Below are 21,548 nucleotides of genomic sequence, written 5' to 3' on the forward strand. Positions count from 1 at the left end.
TCTGTCAGTAGCACTTGGCAAACATCACCACTTTTTTTTTTAATTTAAATATTTATATTGACCTGTTTTCTCAAAAATATTCAAATCATATGGTCAAAAATATCTGTTGCGCAATAGCAGCAAGTTTCATGGTGTATTTCCAAGTTATGTTACAAAAGCTGGGAAATGTTTAGCTTGGACAGAGATGGATGAACGCAAACACTGCAGATCTGTGTTGTTATCTTTTCTGTAAGTGATCCAGCTGCAGCAAACCACTGCAACCACAAATACTGCAGGAACAAGGGAACTGCATCAGAACAGCACTACAGAACCTCACTAACAGACCTGGAAAACAACTAAAATAAGAAAAAATAATCTTTTTCTATATAATTTCCACGTCTATCTATCATCTTATTTAATTTTCCCTGTGTGAACTAACGTCTCAGTTTTGAAAAACAAAATGCACATAAGCTGTTAATGTTTGAAGATGACTGCATGGAGGTAACTGTTTATGTTTTATGATTTGTTCCAATACATCTTATGAAACAAATCTAATTTGAGCTGAGGTAATTAGAAAACGTCTGAGTTTCCCTTCGCAGGCATCTTCATCGAGGGTGGTGCCAATCAGCCCTCATAAAGAGACGGCTTTAATTCACATCATTACTTTCAGTCATGCATGGAATCCTACACAGCCGTCCATAATGCCAAGATTTTATTTGCACTCTGGTCAAAGGTTTTCAGCAGAGAAAGATGCTCACTCACTAAAAGTTGATATTTTACCCAAGCAAGCATATCCAATCACAACAAAAAATAAGTTTTAATCTGAAAACAACTCAAAAGCTGTTGGCCACATGTTTCACAGTAATGGAGAAAAAAAAAAAAACAATGTTGTTTCATCAATTCGATCCCTGTTTAGTTTCAGCCGGTTCCTTCTCACCTTTGGACAGCACATGACTATGGGCAGACTGCTCCAGTCAAGGAGAGGCACATTGAAAAAGGCCATTCAATATTTTTGAAAGGAAGCAGCACAACATGTTACTGCCACGAGCAGGAGCAAACACAAAGCAAAATCAGAAGAAGAACCCATCGCAGAGCTGTGGTGCCATAATATAACACTGAAGAAGAGGAGGAACCACAAGATTTTGAGAAAATAGCAATCAAATACTTCTAGAGTTGTACAGTAGAAAGCAAAACAGCAATTCTCAGTTTCAACATAACATTGGTGAAAGAAAACACAGCTTTTCATTATGGCCTTGTAGATTCTTGGTAGGAAGGTAATGCAAAGGGCTTGGTCTTTCATCCACTTTAAAAGTACAGTTTGTAAGATCTTTTACTGCCATATTTACACTCCAGGTGGCAGCAGTGAGTCACTCTTTCTCAGAGAGCTCTGCTCGTCTTTCTCTTTCATTTTAATATTCAACTCTGTTGCAGCTTCTCATATTATTGAATTGAACTGAAGGCAGGAAGAGTAACTCACTGCTCCGTCTTCTGGTACGCTTAAAAGCCAGGCTGGCTGCTGGTTGGCTTGTCAATTCAAACGGATTCCTCTACAATATTCAGTTGAGCATTTTCAGACTGCTAGTATTTTTGAGTAAAACTATTACAAGTTGTGTCTTTTAAAAAGGAGACAGATGTGTAAGTAAATGTTTCTTCACATTATTTGCAGCATGATATTTGTCTCCCATAGGAAACGGGGTTAGGTAAATAGAGCCATGAAGTGTATACATTGAGTTTGTTTCTTTATTTGTCGAAGATGCCTTTCAGCGCACATGTCCTGTGCATTTCATGTGAGTCCTGTGGGCACACCAGCTGTCATGCAGCTGTGTCAAGAGTTTGCTCTGTCTGATCATCTATTCCCTGCGCCGTCACACAGCAGGTTGGGTGTGCTCATTATGGCTTGTTTGTCACTTTTCCCCCCATCTGGCTTTCTTAAACAAGACTGTATTAATATTAAAAGCCACGTCAGGTTATGGCTGCTGCTGGAAGGTGCAGCCCGTCGAGAAACAAAAAACTCAGCACTGAAACCCGAGCAGATTCTGACCGCATCGATGCCTCACAAGGATCTGATTTGTATGGGCAAAGTGAAATACACAGGGTGTTCAAGGGTGGTCTGCTACCTTGATTTAACTATGGTCTGTTAGTGAAATGTTATTATTAATAGTATTAAGATGTGCATGAACCAAGCCGCTTGCACTCCTGACTCTAAATGCTTGCAGGGCGTCCTTCAGGACTCTCCCGTTCTAGATTCTACCCCAGGAGAAAACACTACGCCGCAGTTACATGAGGACGTTTGCCCGGGGTGTCGGGTAACCGCAGTCCAACCAGGCCTCCTCCAACGAGCACAGACGAGGCCATGAGGATCGGGATGGCCTTGGTGATGCCCACAAGGGAGCCGAAGATCAGGTTTCCCAAAACTGCGGCCAGTTTGCAAAGAGCATTGCAGAACCCGAAGCCCGTCCCCCTGAGGAGAGAAACACAAAATTGATGTTACGATGCACCCATGGCCGAGTTTAAACGGAGAGGCATGTGATGCATCCTCACCTCCTGACCGTAGGGAAGGACTCGGTGGTGACCACGTCCAGGGAGTTCCAGGCGGAGATGCTCAGGCCGTTGTAAAGGCACAACATGAAAATCATCATGGACTCGCTCGTGCCGAACCACAGGAAGAAGCAGCTGATGCCTGACAGGACCATGGAGCCGCCTGAAGCAAACGCAAAGACAAGAGGACTAACTAAACCAACACATGACAATCTTTTATTCAATAATCAACGCATCGATCAAACACGGATTCATTAAACACCTCCAAAAACGAGCATGCTTCTTTCCTTTATAGCACATTCCTACCAAGCATGGACAGACGGCCGATTTTGTCCATGAGGAGGGCCGACACGATGTTGCCGGGGAGAACAGCCAGCGTCCCCAGGAAGTTGATGAAGTAGACCCAGTAAGCGCTGTAATCGTCGTCGAACGTCATCTGACATCCCGTCTTGTTGTGGGTAAAGGTGCTGTTGATCACCTCCGTGCCGTCGACCAACTTGGAGTCATCAATATCTGTACGAGCACAAAACCGAGCAGGTTCCAAGGAAAATAACTGAGATATTTACCACATCATTCAGAAATATTCAGCTGAATATATTTCATTTTGCTCACAGTCTTAAACCTTTAACATCTCACCCGTGTTGAAGAAAAATACATCAATGAAAGTACAGTTTCGGAACAAGGAGCCCACCGACGTCACGTCGTCAAAGTAGCAGTTTCGAAAAGTGGAGTCGATGAAGGTGACGGACTTCAGCTTCATGTTGACGAAGCTGGAGAAATACAGCGACGTGTTCATATTTAAATGAATAATGAGAGGTGTAATCAATCAGGCCATTAAGGTGACTTTTCTCACTGGTCATTAATGAAGAGGCCATTTTTGTGGATCTGGTTCTCCAGCGTGAAGTTGAAGGTGAAGCCTTCAATACTTTCGTTGGTGTGGATCTTCACTTTTGAGGCGTATTCGTCTGCCTGCAGGTGTTTGATAACATCGGGGAACCAGACAGACAGGCCGTAGTACCTGCAATGGGACAGACAGAGCAGTAGCTGAACGATTACGAGACCATGCATCTTCTGCACGGCAAATAGAACAACTTGACAAAAATTAATATTACCAGAACCCAGACTCCCAGCAGCTTTCGGTCTACTGGAGATTTTTGTACTGCAGAATCATCTGTATCACTCTTACCCGAATGAGAGCGTAAACCAGACTATGGCCAGACGCATCATGTTCTCTTGCATGGGATAGTTGAAGCACTTCATCAAGTTCAGATAAATCTAAATAAAGACAAAAAGCCCTGTCACTGTGAAGATGTGGATCTTATATGAGTGACAAGAAATTATGACAAAAAAAAAGAAATTAATTCAGAAAAATGTAAGTATATCATTGATATCTACCCCATGTATCTCAGCCTTTATCCTAAAGAAAGCCCTGGACACTGGATTGCCCGACTCTGACTCCATTTCAACCAGCTCGTCCAGCTGTTTGGGGATTTTGATCCTGTTCACCTGAAAAAAAATCATTGAGAAGAAACAGCAAAACACAGATATTTACAAATGCACAAGCAGTTACAGCAACATCATCGACTGTAGTGAGCTCCATCGCTTGGTACCTGGAGAAAAGTCACATTTTTTCAGAAATGGAGCCAGTTTTAATACATTTTATATATTATAATATTTGTCTATTGTGTTCCCTTGAGGGTAATCAAAATTCTGAGAACCGCTGATCTACATATAGAACATTCATTTCTACATTTAGAATTTCAATTGGATTTTATTATGCAGTATTTATATGTGTTGATATGAAATTATATTAAGCGTTGTTTAGTTGAATTGCAATAAAACAAATCAAATCCAAATCAAGGAGGGGAGTAGAACCAGTGTGTCTTACAGTACTCGATCAATTCAAGGAACATGTGTTGACTAAGCGGCTTTCCCAAAGTGCACCTCGTGCAGCCAATAAGCCTGAATGACACAAAACAGCTTTCACAGCCGTCATAATTCAGATATGATCCTGCATAGTGTAAGCATTAAAAACCTGTCCCAGCGGTGGCAGAAAAAATAAGCCTCTTTGCTTCAGGAAACCCGGCCAGGAGAGCTCGCAGCAGAAACAAACACTCACGGTGAAGACTTTCTCCGGCTGCCCACGCGCTCTCATGTTGGTGTCGTGGATCTGCTTGAGGATCATCCAGGCTTCATCATGTTTCCCCACCTGACAGGCACGGAAGTGAGGAACAGAGAGAGAGAGGAGATGGGATGAATTAATGTGATCCACGCCGGTGTTGGTTACTCAGTCATAGCAACAGTTTCAGCTCCACGATTGTATTTATTTACTGTCCCTTTGATTTTTTTTTCCATGATAGGAGAAAGTGATGAATGAGTCACGACACCAGTGACTCATTTCACTCCAAGGTGTAATTATCCTGCAGCAGCAAACCCTCTGTCACAGATCAGCAGCCTCCTATTTCCCAGATACACGATAAAAGGCCTCCTCACAGTTCTGAATGACTCACACTGTTTTGGTCTGATGAAAACAGGAATGTAGTGAGAAAGTGCTCCCAATTTACCTGACACAAGCTCAGTGCAAAGCTGATGAGCACGAGCAGGAAGGAACAATGACGCAGCACAATGACAAGGCACTCTGAACCGCGGCGGCGGTGCAGCAGAGCCGGGAAAGAGACGTCTGAGCGTAAACATCACTTCAATATCCAGATAGACGGGCTTACCTCGAGGTAAAATCTGGGACTTTCAGGCATGAAGGTAAGAGCCACCACAGCGCAGACGCAGGGCAGGGCGCAGACCACCACAAACACCCTCCAACTGTGAAACTGGTACGCTGAGCCCATACTGAAGCTCCAGCCTGGAAACAGAGACACACGGAACAGAGACGGTCAGGCCATATGATGAAGGCAGGATGTAAAGGCGAAAGACCTTTAAAGCATTTTGACAAAATGACATCAAAATTCACCCATATATGTTGAATAATATGCTAATTATAGCAGCATTTGAATTACTAACCCATCATTCACAATGTGCCAAGCAAATAAATAACATTAGTGTACCATTTGATCATAGCAGGCAGCTATTTAGTCTGTTTTCAACTCACCGGAGGGCATTTTAAAAAGCAAACTACTTACTGAGAGCTGATCTAAACACCACTATGCAGTGAAGATAACACTAAACTCTATCCTTATCAGAGGTGGGACTTCCTGAACTGAAAGCCTGACTGTAAATGTTATGAGCGAGTCTCGTATTGCAGACACAAAGGAGCTGCAAAGAAAAGATGGCATTTAAATGGAAGTGCTTGACGTCCAGAGTGATGTGTGAGCCCAGAGATGAATGGCTCTGCAGGGGGAGCAGAGAGAAGTGCACAGAGACGGGCTAATTGAATGTGTAGGAATAGAATTGAGTGTTTTCTGCTAAGTTAAATCTTGTTGCACCTGATCTCAGCCCACAGGCAGTCTTTCAGACTCATTAATCATTGTAACTTGCACTCGCACTCGCACGCGCACGCACACGCCGAGGAGGAGTTGCACACACACTTGAGTAAAAAAAAAAAAAAAAAAAACTGAATGTGTGGGTACGCGCGTTGACATGGGAAACAACACAGATTAATAACATGAATAACTATATGCAGATTGCACTGACACCCCATAATACCATGTCAGACTCCCACCCACACATGCGCACCAGTAATTACACAAACATACATGCAAAATTAAACATCATGCATTTTCATTTTCCTTTGGTGGGGGATGCTTATTTTTAAGCAGGAATTACAGAGGAAGTCATTCTGAGCTGAAAGTCCTCCAGAGGAAAGAGGAAAGCATCACAGTTAGAGACAACCTGCAACATAAAGTCCTCCTTTGACATAAAAACGCATTAAAAATAAGATTGAAAACAACTTTCGTTCCTTGGAGGTACAGTCTGTTTTACACACTGTGTCAGAACTGTCTGCCTGTTTCTGCCCGAAACAGTGTCATGCTGAATTTGACATGACAGCAGAGGAAATTAAGACGGTGACTGGAAGTTTTGTATGTAAGAACATAAGATTATTTGCTGTGTTGCGTTTTTCCAAAAGGAAATATTGAAGAAAACATGAATTTCATAATCTAAAAAAACTATCAGGATGCGGTCCCCGTTGTATAATGCGCTGTAAATGCAGAACTTCTGAGCTCTCGACGACTTCAGTTCAGTTTTTTTCGGATTTTTTAGGCAGACTGCAGAGAACGATGCTGCCATGTCAGTCGTGACCTCCCACGTCTCTCCACAGATCGTGCCTCGTGGAGCTACAGCACCGAAGGGAATAGCACCATTATCCATCAGCAGGCGTGGGAGGGGAGTCAAAGGGTGGGAAAGGGGGTTAACACTAATGGTTATGCCAGAAAAAAGGCTGCTTGGAATTAATCTCACAGCGCAATAAAACTCCGCTTTGATAGGCAGACATGTCAACTGAAGCTAGAAGAAACTATTTTCAACAAGTGGCAAGAATGTCTTCAAAAAAGAGACTTGAGAGATAAAACATCTAAAACTAAGCTCGGTCTTTAAAAAAAATATCATCATATGAAGGAAATGTACATGTTCATGTGTAAAAATCTTGAAGAGCTTGAGGATCATGCTCTTGAAATTTCAGCCTGAAGCTTTAACAATAGATATTAAGCATATTAAGTAAAAAACTAAAATGTGTATATATTTAAGCAAAAATGTTTTAACTTTGATGTTTAGTTAATTTTACTTAAGTCACATGAATGCATCGAACAGTTTTCTGCTTCTTATGTGAAAAAATAACCTCAGTAATCAGGAATAATCAGTCATTTCTATATTTTTACAGGAAATTGTTGTAAAATTGGATGCATGAAACGCATTATTCACATTGCATGCCAGTCTTTTGATGGATATTTTGGAATAATATCTGCTTGCATGTGTGTTTCCTTGATCACTGTCTGCATTTTCGTATTGTCCCATCTTCCTGTGTGTCTTTCAGTCTGAAGTGACAGAGCAAGGAGAAGAAAATTACTGTAAAAGAGAAAAAGACACAGTAGCAAAGAGAGAAAGTTGTTCAACCGATTCTGCAGAAATGTAGCATGACTTCCTGCCCCTCTGGGTTAGTGTTTCACTCGTGACACTGGAAATCTCATTATAGGGATTATGTACATAATTGACTAAATCTCTGGATGACTGAGTCAGCTTTCCTAGATAGATAGATAGATAGATAGATAGATAGATAGATAGATAGATAGATAGATAGATAGATAGATAGATAGATAGATAGATAGATAGGGCTCCAGCTGTGAGTCAGGCAGGGGGCTTTGGGGAGATATCAGGAGTCAGCGAGTGCAGCAAGTGGAGAAGATAAATGAGAGCTCTAATCGTGTATTAAACTGAGGGAAATGCATCACAGGTCATCATTCATCCCTTTATGTGTTCACAGACGGGCCTAAAGGTATCTCTGCAGGATGCTTTTAGCCCCCACACACACACACACACACACACACACACATGCACATACACACAGTGGCACTGCTGACTGCAGGTACTGCAGCACTTTGGGGAAAACCAAACTCGTTGGTGAGCCTGTGTGTGTGTGTGTGTGTGTGCGTGTGTGTGTGTGTGTGTGTGTGTGTGTGTGTGTGTGTGTGTGTGTGTGTGTGTGTCAGGCACGTAGTTCCCTCTCAGAGAGAGAGAGAGAGAGCTAGAGAGCAGCAGAGTGGTAGTGTGTGTCAAACAGAATAAGGCCACAAACATCCCTTTTGATCCAATATCAGCGGATCCAACAGTAGAGTCTCCGAACACAGACTTGTCCTGGTTTTGTCCTGTGAGAGCTTCACCGATGGGCTTCTGTGTGTCTGCGCGAGCAAATCTTCCACAGCATGGCAAGCAGTCGTGCAAATGTGCAAGTAATCTCTCTGTTGCATGTAAGAAAGCCGGAAAGTCCTTTATCGGAAACTCCAATTAGAGCCTATTAGTGTGTGTGCTTGTGTGTGTGTGTGTGTTGGTGTGTGTGGTGTGTGTGTGTGTGTGGGTGTGTGATGTGTGTGTTTGACCTCCTCCAGTGTCAAATCTTATTACTTTCAATATTCCTTGAAGAAGACCTGTATGTGTCTGCTGCAGTAGTAAAACATCCTAAGCGCAACATGCAGCAGCTCAGTCTCTCTCTCTCTCTCTCCTCTCTCTCTCTCTCTCTCTCTCTCTCTCTCTCTCTCTCTCTCTCTCTCTCTCTCCTGTCTCTCTCTCTCTCTCTCACATTGTCTCTCTCTCTGACGTCACAGGTTGGCTAAAACATGGCCCGGCCATAAATCACCTCTAGATGTAGCTTCGTCCTATTAAAGCAAGGAGAAAAACCTAATTATGCTTGATCAAGAAGAACACTCTGCAGAGACAGAGAGAGAGAGAGAGAGAGCGAGAGAGAGAGAAGAGAGGAGGAGGGAGGTAATAAAAGAGAGGACAGAGTTAGACCGAGAGATGAGAAGAGTACAAAACAGTATGAGCGAGGAGGCAGTAAACGAGAGGGACAGCAGGTTCAAACTGTGGGGAAGAAATAAAAAGGATGCATGAGACAGGAACGGAAGAAAACGGACCCTTTCTTTCTTTTATCCTTCACACGATGAGTGCAGATCATATCGAACACAGCACTGTCATAAATCACACCTGTCTCTTCCCCTGCATGCTCCCTCAGCCGTCCCGGGCTGTGCCTGCTTTACGGCATCCATACATACGTTAATCTCTTAACCTCTGCCTCTCCCAGCCTGCAGCCACTTAGATCCATTAAGTGATTGATTCAAATGGGAGGAACTTGGCACCGTAGCACATGACCACTGGGGAAACCTCGCAGCTTTCTTACTGTAGCATGAAGCCAGTTTCCCAGCATCCCATCTAAACCTTATCTTGTTGAAGTTTTTGCCAGATTTAAATATCAAACCTGTTTATTCATGATTCACTAAACTGCGGTTGCTGTTTCGAGCCCCCTCTCCAGACAGCTGCACGATGCTCTATCTAATAAACTCACCATAATGTGGGATGATGGCCCAGGCCATGGCGGATGCATAGATCTCCCCGATCATCCAGAACATGCAGAGCCAGCTCAGATGCTCTCCTCGCTTTTCTCTGGACAGCACCTCCGCAAAGAAGGAGAAAACAATTGGCACGGCGCCTCCTATCCTGCAAAAACCACAGAATGAGAGGATTAGGAGTGTGAAAAAAACTCAGACTAGTAAAACATATAGTAATAACTAACTAGAGTTGCAGTAGTAACCTCACACATATGTGAGTATCTGGAGGAAAACCCAGACACACACAGGGAGAACATGCAAACTAAACACAGGAAAAGCAGTATTTGAACTCATTTAGCAAGAGTGCTACACTGCTGCTCCACTGTGAGGCTCAGAGGTTACGTACTTTTAACATGCTTTATTATGCCTGTAATTCATTCCACAGTGAATGATACAAAAATAACATAAAAATCTCTGGAATTAATTACAATTAAATTAATTAGAATAATGCAATAAAGCCTCTTCCATGCAGAAAAACAACATACAGCAGCAAACTAGACAACGATTCTTTTCAAGTTCTAACAGAGAAATTAAAGAACGTATGATTATGAAAAATTACATTTTGGATAGTTTTAACAGCACATCTCTTAGTGTTTTTACCACAAACAAAACAGTACCAAAGAATTCTTTGCCAGTCCTTTTAAAAACACGCATAATTGTCCAATGAAAAACAATGAAAACTGAACATCTGAATGCATAAAATGCTCCAGATGTGACGGACAGGACACAAAAACATAAAAAAAAAAAGCTGACATTTCTGAGCAAAGAGGATGGTTGGTCTATATTATGGGGCAGTCGTTAAAAGCTAAATAACATTCTACTTTGAGGTATTATTGGAAAATAGAGCCGAGTAGAGAAATAGTCAGCACTCTCTATTCTTACTGCCTTTCCTTGAAGTAACATAAATGAAAAACACCCGTTTCTTTTCAGTCTTTTCCCATTTGAACTGTCAGTTAAAACAAACTAACTCCGTAAATTCTAGTTTTCTTGCAAAGATGTAGTAAAACAACAAAAACACTGAAAAAAAATATGCACCGTTCAGCATATTTTCCTGCAAACATATTACATAAAAACCCCCTGAGCGCCAGCTCCTCGTGATTCAGCGACACTGATCATATTGGCAGTTTGGACAGCCTTTTCAATTACGCTGAAGGTCTCCGGAGAGAACGATGCAGATGCAATTACTGAATTAGCTCTTAAAGGAACAGTTATGCTTCCAGTGAAAAGAGGCTAATAAATCACAGGCCGCTCCATTATGTGAATGTCATAAGAGGAGAGACTTTCGTCTTTTCTTTTCTTTTTTTTTTTTTTTAACTTAGACTGAAACATTCCCTGGGCTTTAAGTCTGGGACGTAAGGACATACGGAGGATGCTACAGGTCGTTGAGTGCATTGTCTTGAATTCTCGGTATTTATAGTGCTTGTTGTAGAATGAGAAATTAACATTTATTTGTTGCAGCAGGAGAAAAAAAATTACCTGTCAGGTAGATCTTTGCTGTCGTAAGGCAGCTAAGGTAAAATAATCGTAATACACCATGCGTGTGAAGAAAAGTAAGAGGGCAGAGCTTTAAATAATAAAGTAAGAGTATTTCTTTCATCTTTCCTCAAAAACTCAGATGGATTTCACCTCACAGAGATTAATTTTTCCTCTCAGATGTGCAAAGATTTGTGACTGCAGTCTGACCCTCCTCCTGCAAATGGAGGCAGTGGGAGAGTCTTTGAGGTGGGATTGTACTTTACTTGACCAAATGTCTCGTCTGCTTTGGATTAACCACCGCTAAATCAGACTTACCCGAAGCCCGCGGCGAGACGGCAGAGTAAGAAGAAGCCGTATCCCTGGACAAACGATGACAGGAAGGCAAAAAAGCCATTTGTAGACATGCAAATTAGGAGGCATTGTCTGCGGCCCACTTTATCAGACATTCCTCCCCAGAAGAAAGCTCCGAACATCATCCCGAGGTAAACAACGCTGCCTGGAAGGAAATAGAGAACGGGCCTGATTTGTGGTTGCCTTCATGCACAATGCAATGCCTCACATTTCATCACATCTGCATCTAGTGCATTTTAACAATGACAACATGTCCGGCAAGCATTTCATTTCTTTGATCGCCCTGAAAAACATGCTTGAGCAGCTTTTCCGCTGATACAGTGAACATGCAGTTGTTTCAGGAAACCGCTGGTTTGCCTCATAGCAAGTCCTTATAGGTAATTCCATGCAGATCTAGGCTTTCCTGCATTCCCAAAACTTGTGCTTGAGGATAAATGGTTCATCTGAAAAGTGTGTGTGTGTGTGTGTGTGTGTGTGTGTGTGTGTGTGTGTGTGTGTGTGTGTGTTCTTGTATTTCTATCCTTGTTGGGGCCAAATGTCCCACAAGGATAGCAAAACGTGGAACGACGTGCCTTGTGGGGACCTTTTTCCGGTCCTAAGTAGGAGAAACAGTGTTTTCTTGACCATGTTGTTGTTACTGAAAAAAGTAAAAGTGCAAAAACATTTCTTTAGGGTTAGGCTTTGTTGTGGTGTGGGTTAGGGTTAGGGTAAGGGTCAGGGTTAGGGGCTAGACATGAATGGGAGTCAATGGACGGTCCCCACAAGGATAGAAATACAAGACTGTGTGTGTGTGTGTGTGTGTGTGTCCACCGGATCATGTGCAGGATCCATTCACACCATACAATAATCACAATTACCCTCTTGTTTTGATTTAACTGGAGAAAACCCTACAGCTAATAGTTCAAATGCTTCCCACCTAATAAAAAATATGCTTCCATTCTCTTGACATCTCGTCACACTTCCAAAACCGCATGTTCATAGACGATACATGGAAATTCCATCTCAGAACCGTCTCAGCAAACTACACTCCCATGGCAGCCATTTTGAATTATGGACGCCTACTTAACGTAATGGTCCCAGAATTAGTGGGGTAGATAATGTTTTTCAGCTTCTCAGCCTGAGAAGTCAAAGTCAGCCAACACTCATCCTGAGTCATGCCAAGTGTTCGGGAAATCATGTCCTCTAAACTCTGCCTGCTGGCAACTAGTGAAGCCTCAAATTAAAATTAGAAACCACATTAAAACGCAAACCTGAAAGTAATTCAGACAGGAAGAGCTTTCGACTTAAGATACCCTTTCACTTTGTGGATATTTATGCATGCATATGCATTTTTTGCTTTTTTTTTTTTTTTTTTTTTTTTTTTTTAACAAATGAATGCTATTTATTTCGACTAAATTACAGCTCTGACTGATGAGCCCGAACCTGAGAACCGATCGGAAAACCCTCGGCCTCAGTAACACTACCCAGCGTTGATGAGTAAATACAGTGAGCGAAGGACGGAAAACAAGCTCTGATCAATGAGAGACGAATGTGAACAGTAATGCAGGGCGACTCCACAAAAGATCCCTCTGTGCTCTTTCAATCGCTCTCGTCACAAATGGGATCAATGCACCAACAAAACAGCATTGATTTCCTTCACTGATCATCATGATCCTGCCCTGAAGAGAGAAGACTATTATTACTGCTTTAGTCCATATTGTCTGCGGCTTTGTGTGTTCAGCAGCTTTCAGGGATCCATGATGTCTGCTGGAAAAAAGCACTGCAGCTGGGTTTTTTTTTTCTGCTGCTCTGAAATCTGCTTGTTTTTCCTACTCGACGCTGAAAGTTTATCAGCAGATCAGTAGATAATATTATTGGGATGTTTTCCTATCAGTACTAACTTATATACTGTATATGCAGATACTGGCTGTTTATATAAGTTTATATACAGAGAAAGAAGGAAAAAAATCCTTAAGGTCACTTTGTTTGTACCGTTACATTAATAACAGCAGGAAGCACATCCGTTCAGTGAAGTCAGAACTCAGATTGCTCCTCCTCTTCTGCTGTGAGCAGACATCTGTTTGACTCTCGCACTGCAAGGTCACATCCCATCTATCTGTCACATTTGGCAGTCATCTACATGTCCGTCTGGGGCTCGCATCCATTCAGTGCTTAACCCAACGCAACTTTCCAGCCTATGTGCTTCACACGGCTTCATTAGGCACAAACTCGATGCATCCTGCACACAGATAAACACCCACAGGCTGTCCACTTAAATATGACAGAGCCAAAAGCGAAGAGATGGGTTTTTTTATTTATTGTATTAATACAGTTTAGACATCGTTTTGATTCGCGGAAATTGGTGTGAAGCACACAGATACCACTAATTTAAAGCCTCTGACATGGTCTAGCAATAAAACTGGTAACTAGTCAGTGCATCTCTCACAGGATCGTCCATTATGTAATGAATTTATTGATGTTCTCTCTGACTCCAGCAACACTGTGTGTGAGCATGACGGCAGAGTTCGCTGCAGTCTAATATAATTTAAAAATAGCACAGACATCCTCTAACATTACGTGGAATAGAATTAACCTGTCACGTCTGAAATTTGTTGTGCATACTTCAAAGGAATTACAGACTCGCCGATGACGCACACGCGGCGTTCGGAGAAATACAGTCCCGCTTTCTGGGGGATGTTTCCAAATGAGCCATTAACCGCACACTGTATATTTCACTTCAGATCTGCCTCCTCAACGGTGTACCGAAACACACATTTTATATTCAGCATAGCAAAGAATATTGTCGTGTAGAGAAATACAAGCAACACATTACCGTGTGAACTAAGAAACATTTTAGTAAAAGTAATAAAAGTCTGTATGTAAGATTAAACATGTCTCTTTGTAATGAGGGATCATGAAAAAAAAAATCTACAAAATCGGAATTTATGCTGATTTTGTAAGGTCCAGTCATGTTATTTTTGTTTGGTTTTCCTTTTTTTAAAGAAGTTGAAGTGATAATTTTGGCAAATGAGGCACGATAAGTGTAGAATATGAATACTTTACCATTTCTGCAGCTTAAGCTGGGTAAATGCTGTTCTATGTAAATTAAGCACTTTTAGTACCCCATCTCAGATCCACTGAATTAAGCTGAAACCATTTCAGTGACATTTTTATTCACAGGCTGTTACAATCAGAGCGTTGTATCATTCCTAAATCATCAGATATTTCCAAAAACTGAATGGATACCAGGCGATACACATATCACATGCAACATTGTGAAAAATAGCTGAGATTCAAGCTGAAGACCCAAACAAACCCTGAGCACCACCAGAAAATGACAATAGTGTCAGGAGGACTTCAGGCAGAGGCGAAAGGTTTTGCCCCATGAGACTGTGTTGAGATGTCAAAACACATCTCCAAGCACGGCAAATATTCAGCAAAATCCTTTTTCACACTGTAAGGACAAGACAAATTCCCCACAGCTGTTTCTTTTAGACTAGAATATGAAACAAAGCACTGCTACAAGCGCACGCACACAAACCAAATGCATAGATTAAATGATCATAACTACATTTACCGGTAATTGATTTTAGTACAAGCGAAGCAGCCACTGGGGACTGTTTGATGGGAGACGGATGAGAAAAATTAAAATGCATTCGGTATCTAATACAAATGAAAGCGGTTGACGATTGTGTGCAGCAACAAAAGCGGTGAAGGAGTTGACAAAAGAGAGAAAAGGATAATGAGGGAGGAGAGCTCAGTAATTGCTGGATAGAGTGAGACAGAGCGAGCGAGGAGGGGAGTGTGGGAAAGGCCCCGGCGCTGTGGTTTTTGCTCTGTCACACACCGAGGAGCCCCCCGAGAGCCGTGCAGGCGCTGAGCTGCATCACGACCTCTTTTCTGATTTTATGCTTTGATGCTCTCCGCTCTCAGTGCTGCGAACTCTTTCAGCTTTGCGTGAAACACAACCCCGTCCCGTTTTTACTCATAACGACGCCGCTGTCATGCAGCTGTGTGTCTGCTTCGCGCCGTAACTTAAACCGTGGCACCTTTCTCTGTTTTAAAATGTCCTGTTGCCCTCAGATTCGCTCTTTCTCGTCATCCCCACTCCACTGCTTTGATGCTGTTTTATCCATCGCAGCAGTTGTTGCTTCCTGTGCCTCTTTTCCCAACCTACACTCCACTTCCATTTCTTTTACTTAACAATTTCTTGGCTCGCTTCCTATTTCCTTCCTTCATTTTTCCTCCTTCTCTCCTCTCCAGTCTCTCGCGTCTCCTCCGTTTTCCCCTCTCATTTACAGTGTTTGCTTTAGTTTCCTCTTCTGCGCCGCCGTTACCAGCTCCTTTGCACTGAGCGGCGTGTAATCACATTTGTACTACATCGTGTCAGTTTGATCGGATTCGTGCCTCCGTCTTCTGCCACCTCCGCAGAAAAAGAGATTGAAGCGTTTTGTCATATTTAAGTCATATCAGTGGGGGCAGGAATTCAATGAGATCTATATGAAAGTAACCTATTGTAGGGGCTCAGGATGCGAGCGTTAAAATGACTCACTCAGCACCAGTAATGATCCGGCCGTCATTAACATTAAAGCGCCGTTAATTCGCGTGAAATACGGCGATGCCACGAAGCCCTGATAAGCGTTAATAGTTAGGCTTGGCTTACTGGTGGCTGATAGTGCTGGTGGCAGCAGGTTTAGACCAGAGAAATGCACAGACATTAAGTGCCATCAAACACCCACCACCCCCCTCACACACACACACACACACACACACATTCTCCCACACAATGAGGAGAGAGCTGCACGATTCAAGTAGTGTAATCTCTGCAGTGATGCTGCGATCTTACTGCAGTTTAGCCATGCTCAGCTGCCCCTGGACCAGGCGGCCCCACACAGCCTGCCAGCTGGCTTACACCGGCAGGGAGAGGAGGAAAGAAACTACAGGATGTGAAAACTGACAAAGAGATGGAAGTAGGGAAGAGAACACAAACAGAGATGAGACAAATATGCAACAGATCTCAGGACAAGGAAGGAAGAATGAAAGAATAAGATGATTTAGTGCAAAGAGACAGGGAAAGAAAAGGAGGTTAATGTTTAATGTAAATGAGGAGAGATGAGAGGAGAATCAGAGGGGAAGATGAAGGGAGTTTTTGCAGGGAAAAGACAGAGAGCAAATAAGTAAGGATCGGATGACGTGTTCGCTTTGTCTGTTGTGTCTGAGATGATAGCCGAGCCGCTTCCTCGCATTGTTGGAGTGCTAAACACCACCAATCTCCACCTCTCTCCCCCTGTCCACCCACAGCCCTCTCTCCCATTACTCCTCTCTAACTTGGTAATCTCTCCGCTTCAGAGCTGTCACTCCTCCTCTCCCCCCTTTTCATCAAACATATTGCATTTCGCAGTTCCTGTCTGATTTCCTGCTTCCTCCCCGCAGTGTCCACTCCTGTCTGAGGTATTTACAAGATGTCGGCACCCCCCGCCCCCCCAACCCAACACTCCTTCCTTCGTTCGGAAGTAATGTTAAAGATTCCTGGGAGATCGGGATACCAAATTGAATTCTGTAATTGAATCAGCATTTTACTCATCCATCCTATATTCAGGCTCTGTGTGTGTTTTTTTTTTTTTTCAAACTGCATTACTCCATTACAGTGGACTCAGTCTGTGCAGCGTGCCCGTCTCTGCCTCTTACCCGGTTAATGGAGTTGTGTAATACACGTATGATGGAGCCCAGCTCAGGTAAAACAAACTAAACACCAAGATGACGATCGTGAAAATGACTGAAACTATGACTGAAATGTGTCGATGTCTCATCACGAAATAAATACATGCCTCTGTCTGATTGTTTGAATTATCTGTCAATGCAGGCATTCATTCATAAATATTTTAACCTAGGGCCACAGTGGGCACACACACACACACATACACACACACACACACACACGATGGGCTATTTGGAGTCAACACTCTGAACTGTGCAATGTACAATCCCTGGATTCACCAGGAGAATATGAGAACTCCACACTGAAAGGTCCCCACTGACGGTCTATCTAATGGCAGTCTGACATTTTCTTTGTTTCAGTTGATTGCTGAAAGGTAAACAAATTGTTGATAAAGCAAACCGTCTCTTTCAGTAGCGTCATGCCAGTGCGTGCTTACAGAAGAGCTGAGAAATACTGAATCATGCAGGTAGTCCGAAAATGCATTTCAGAGTTCACTGTGACTCTATGAAAACGGGACAGGAATTTCAATATAATTGAACTTAAGTTAAATAATTATTTGTGTGATGATGATTCGAGACCGCCCAAAATGTTTTATCCACAGATTTACCTGCCTTTTCTTTTGCAATAAATCACATGGTAATCCATTGGAAATAAAATATAGACGCAACACCTATGAAGCATCAGCTGGGTTAATGTTGTTGGCGATAATAGAGCATAATTAATCTGGGAAATACCAACAAGGTCACAGTAATCATGTAGGCTGTGCTCTGACATGCACACAAACAGGCACATACACACCAATCATGTTCACCTCAAGAGGGAGGAGCCCTGGGGCAATCAGGAGGAGAAAGGAGAGGAGGATGGGGGAGGATGGGAGAAGAAAAGGAGAGGCACATAGAATGGAGGGTGAGAGGGATGGACAGGGGGTGAGGGATGGAGTCACGAACAAGGAGAAGCAGAGCGTAGAGCATGAACGCCTGCAGGAGTTTGCTCGGCTGGAGAGGGAGAAAAGAGTTTACATGGATACTTGGAAAGAGACAGAAAAATGAAGGTGCAGTATGGACAGCATCTTGCGAGAAGGGCAGGCATAAAGCCTAATTTTTGTTGTTGTTCATCGTTGTTTTGTGTGCATAATATAAAAAAAAAGTGTATCACAAATACCTCGCTTTCTGCAGAGTGCAGTGAGACGCTTTTTCATATGTGCACATTTCTAACTAAACTCATTTACCCACTCTTCACCAATTTCTTTAAACTTTCTATCACAGCCGCTACTTTGATGGAAGCCCCGGCGCGTGCATCAGATGCTGTCACGTTGATGTATTGTCATGTCTCACCGTGGGAGTTAGTATCTAAGGGCTGTGTGCTTGATTTAATGTCCTTTCCACTCTGGTACTGACACGGTGAGTCAGCCCCAGTTCACAGAGCTCAGTGGTGATGGATTATACACCTGCAGCTACCGGGGCTGCTGAGACTCCACCTCGCAGCACACAGGGGATACACCAGCTTCCTTCTTAATCCTGACATGGAGACTAGTGCAACAGAACACCTCGTCCACGTGTAAGATAGAGCGTGGCATGCATAATGCAAGCATTCAGAGTAAATGTTTGGGTTTTGTGTTTTTTGTCGGGCATGCAGTGCTGTTGCATTAACATTTTGTAATGAAATGAGAGTTCATTATGCAGAAAACAGCAAGTTTCCATCCAGAGCAAGGAAAATCTGACACTTATTACAGGAACAGGAAACACAGAGGGTTTCCTGCTCTGAGACACAAAACCAGTAACCTGAATTTAAAATGTGTCTGTGCAAAAACATGTATATAGATAGAAAACTCAACAATATTGCTACCACTGTGAAATGTATTATTTAAAAAAAAAAGCATCATAGTTATTCACTGTGCAAGCATTTTTCTTAATCAACAGTCATTTCATCGAGCTCTAAAAAATCTTTTCTGTCACTAAATTTGCTATATTACTGTAGCTGTCTCTGACTCAGACTTTGGTAAGTCAGATCAAATGTGACCGTTCAGTATGATTATCATTGATTCTCTCTTTTTGTAATATCTGTGGACTATTAAACCAGCTCTACTGAAATGCCAGTCAAACTTCACACACGAGAGAAAACAGATATAGTCCTAATCTGGCCACAGTTTTCAAACTGAAATGAGCACTTCTCATCCATCCGCAGGCCCCAGACCTGCATTATTTACTGTCTCCCTGTTCCAAACACATCTGAATTTGACGATTGTACCAACATAATACTCCAAAGAACAAGCCACTAACTGCAAGCACATGTTTTTCAACATGATAACATCTGAAACACGCACAGCCGTGACTCTCCAGGGCCAGGAATGCCCACCTCTGCTCCAGAAGCACTGGATCCTCGATCAATTTCCCACAATGCACCAACACGCCTTTTGGTGTATCGACTCCACTTGATCAAACTTGCCTTTCACACTTTATGACATGCAATAATCAGCTGAATGAAAGTCTTAGAACTGAATGACAAATGGACACGCTCAGCAGCACATGAACACACACGGTGCTTACCGAGCCACCCCGAGCTGGAGTTGGGCACGCACATGTCCGTCTCCGCACTGGGCAGCACAAAGCCCACGACGAACACCTCCACCCCGTCGGACATCAGCGCCAGCCCGAGCACCAGGAACAGCTGCCACTGGAACCTCCCGTGGCCGCACTCCTGGATGATCAGCTCGTACTGCTGGGCCAGCTCCTCCTCGTCCGCCTGCCTCTCCTGCTCCAGCTCGTGACGGTCCCTCGTGGCGTCCGACACCGGCTGTCCCAGAGCCACCTGGCCCTCCTTATGCTTCTTGTCTCCGGCCGCAGGAATCCCCTGGTACTCGCCCTCGTAGATCTCGTCCTCGTCATCGTGGCCCTCCGTGGCGTCACTGGAGCCCTCCTCGTTGTCATGGTAGCCCTGTCCGTCCTGTCTCGGGGGGTTCCGGTAGAAATCCTCATCGTCGTCCTCTTCATCATGGAATCGGCTGTAGTTGCGGTGAGTTGAGTACTCGTCTGTTGCTCGGTCCACGGCCTTGTTGACCTTCTTTTTTGCATGCTGCTTCACCTCCTTGACCATGTCTGTGGCCCCCTTAACCAGTGAAGTCCTGTTATTGTACGTGTCCTCCATTGTGGCTCCACCAGCAGTTCTTCACAGGGGTTGAGAGGACGGCAGGAGGTAGAAGAAAGGGGGGTGACGTGGAGGAGGGCTGACTGTAAAGTGTTTGCAGATTTCGAGGATAGTGAGCGCAGTGGGGCTGGAGATGCAGCGGGGAAGAAAACTCTTGAGTCTGCAGTCACCGCAGGAGATAACCCACAATGACCGTGGCAATCATTGACCGGCCTGGAAGACATGGGGGAAGGGGAAGCGAAAGACAGATTTTAAAAAAAGTTAAGGAAGGACAAAGGAGACATCGGGCAGCAAAAGAAAACAAAATGAGAGAAAAGAAGATGTTCATCTTATATTCCCCATAGCTGTCTGCCTCCTACATTCATAACTCACACCCCACTGATGGTACATCCCTTTTTCAATCATTTGCTTTTCATTCTCCCAGAGTCTTCACTAATTTGGACCAATGTAAGTGAAAAGGCTTTTTCCGGCTCTCAGTTTTAATTCAGAACGAATATTTGATTTCCGAAGGCGCTCCCCTTGTTGTATTTTTCATGAGAGTAGTTTTAGTTTTTGAGATTTCACCACAGAATTTGCTGGCTCATGATCAGTTCCGAGAAACAGAAGCTAATAAACGAGGCTCAGTCCAAAAATTCAATTTGCCCCCAATAAGTAGCTCATTCAATATAACGAGAGCGACGACCCAACTGGAACTGCACTGTCATATTTAATCCATACAAAATATGGGACGGGGTAACTGCTAAGAGTCGGCAACATACATAAGCACAAATGCTGAAACTGACCCTCTCTCTTTCCCCCAATGTTATTAGTTTTGCATAATTTTGTGTTTTTATCAAAAATATCACATACGCCTGCAAAAGCCACACAAATAGATCCCCAGGGAGATTATCCTGCCCACCCACACACTGAAACACGCCAGTCTCGTATGTGAGAGTTCGCGCATCCAGCGTGAACAGGAAAGCCCCTCCAGTCTTGGCAGAACAGTGATGCAGTGATGGGAGGGAGACCCCAGCCTGCCGCACAGATGATGCAACAAGATTCATGTGGGCTCCACAGGATCTCTGTGTGCTGTTTATTCTAATTAATAACACATTGAGCACAGATATGCGGCACTTATCTAACCTCATGCTAACACACCATAGAAGCTTTCACATTTTTAGATAAGATACAAAGGAAATTCAGGAGCAGGCTGGAGATGGTCAGCCCTGTCCAGTGTCCAGAAACTGTGCGTGCGTGTGCACGTGCGCGCGTGTATGTGTGGCTGAGGTTGTGTCCGCTGTGCGCGGTTCCCGTGTGTCTAAGAGCTGCTCACTACA

General features: G+C 43.4%; 1 protein-coding gene across 1 annotated transcript; it reads right to left on the reverse strand.

The window, feature by feature from the left end:
• Nucleotides 1-1,989: 1,989 nt before the first annotated feature.
• Nucleotides 1,990-20,232, reverse strand: LOC115398395 (synaptic vesicle glycoprotein 2C-like). Its single transcript, XM_030105131.1, is given in 13 exon segments — nt 1,990-2,276; nt 2,278-2,440; nt 2,521-2,680; nt 2,824-3,030; nt 3,154-3,287; nt 3,371-3,535; nt 3,704-3,792; nt 3,913-4,023; nt 4,637-4,726; nt 5,241-5,374; nt 9,521-9,672; nt 11,355-11,535; nt 19,635-20,232. Coding segments are annotated over 13 exon segments (2,205 nt in total). The 3' UTR covers nt 1,990-2,255.
• Nucleotides 20,233-21,548: the final 1,316 nt, after the last annotated feature.

Source organism: Salarias fasciatus, chromosome 12 (genome assembly GCF_902148845.1).
Source record: "Salarias fasciatus chromosome 12, fSalaFa1.1, whole genome shotgun sequence".
Lineage (NCBI taxonomy): Eukaryota > Metazoa > Chordata > Actinopteri > Blenniiformes > Blenniidae > Salarias > Salarias fasciatus.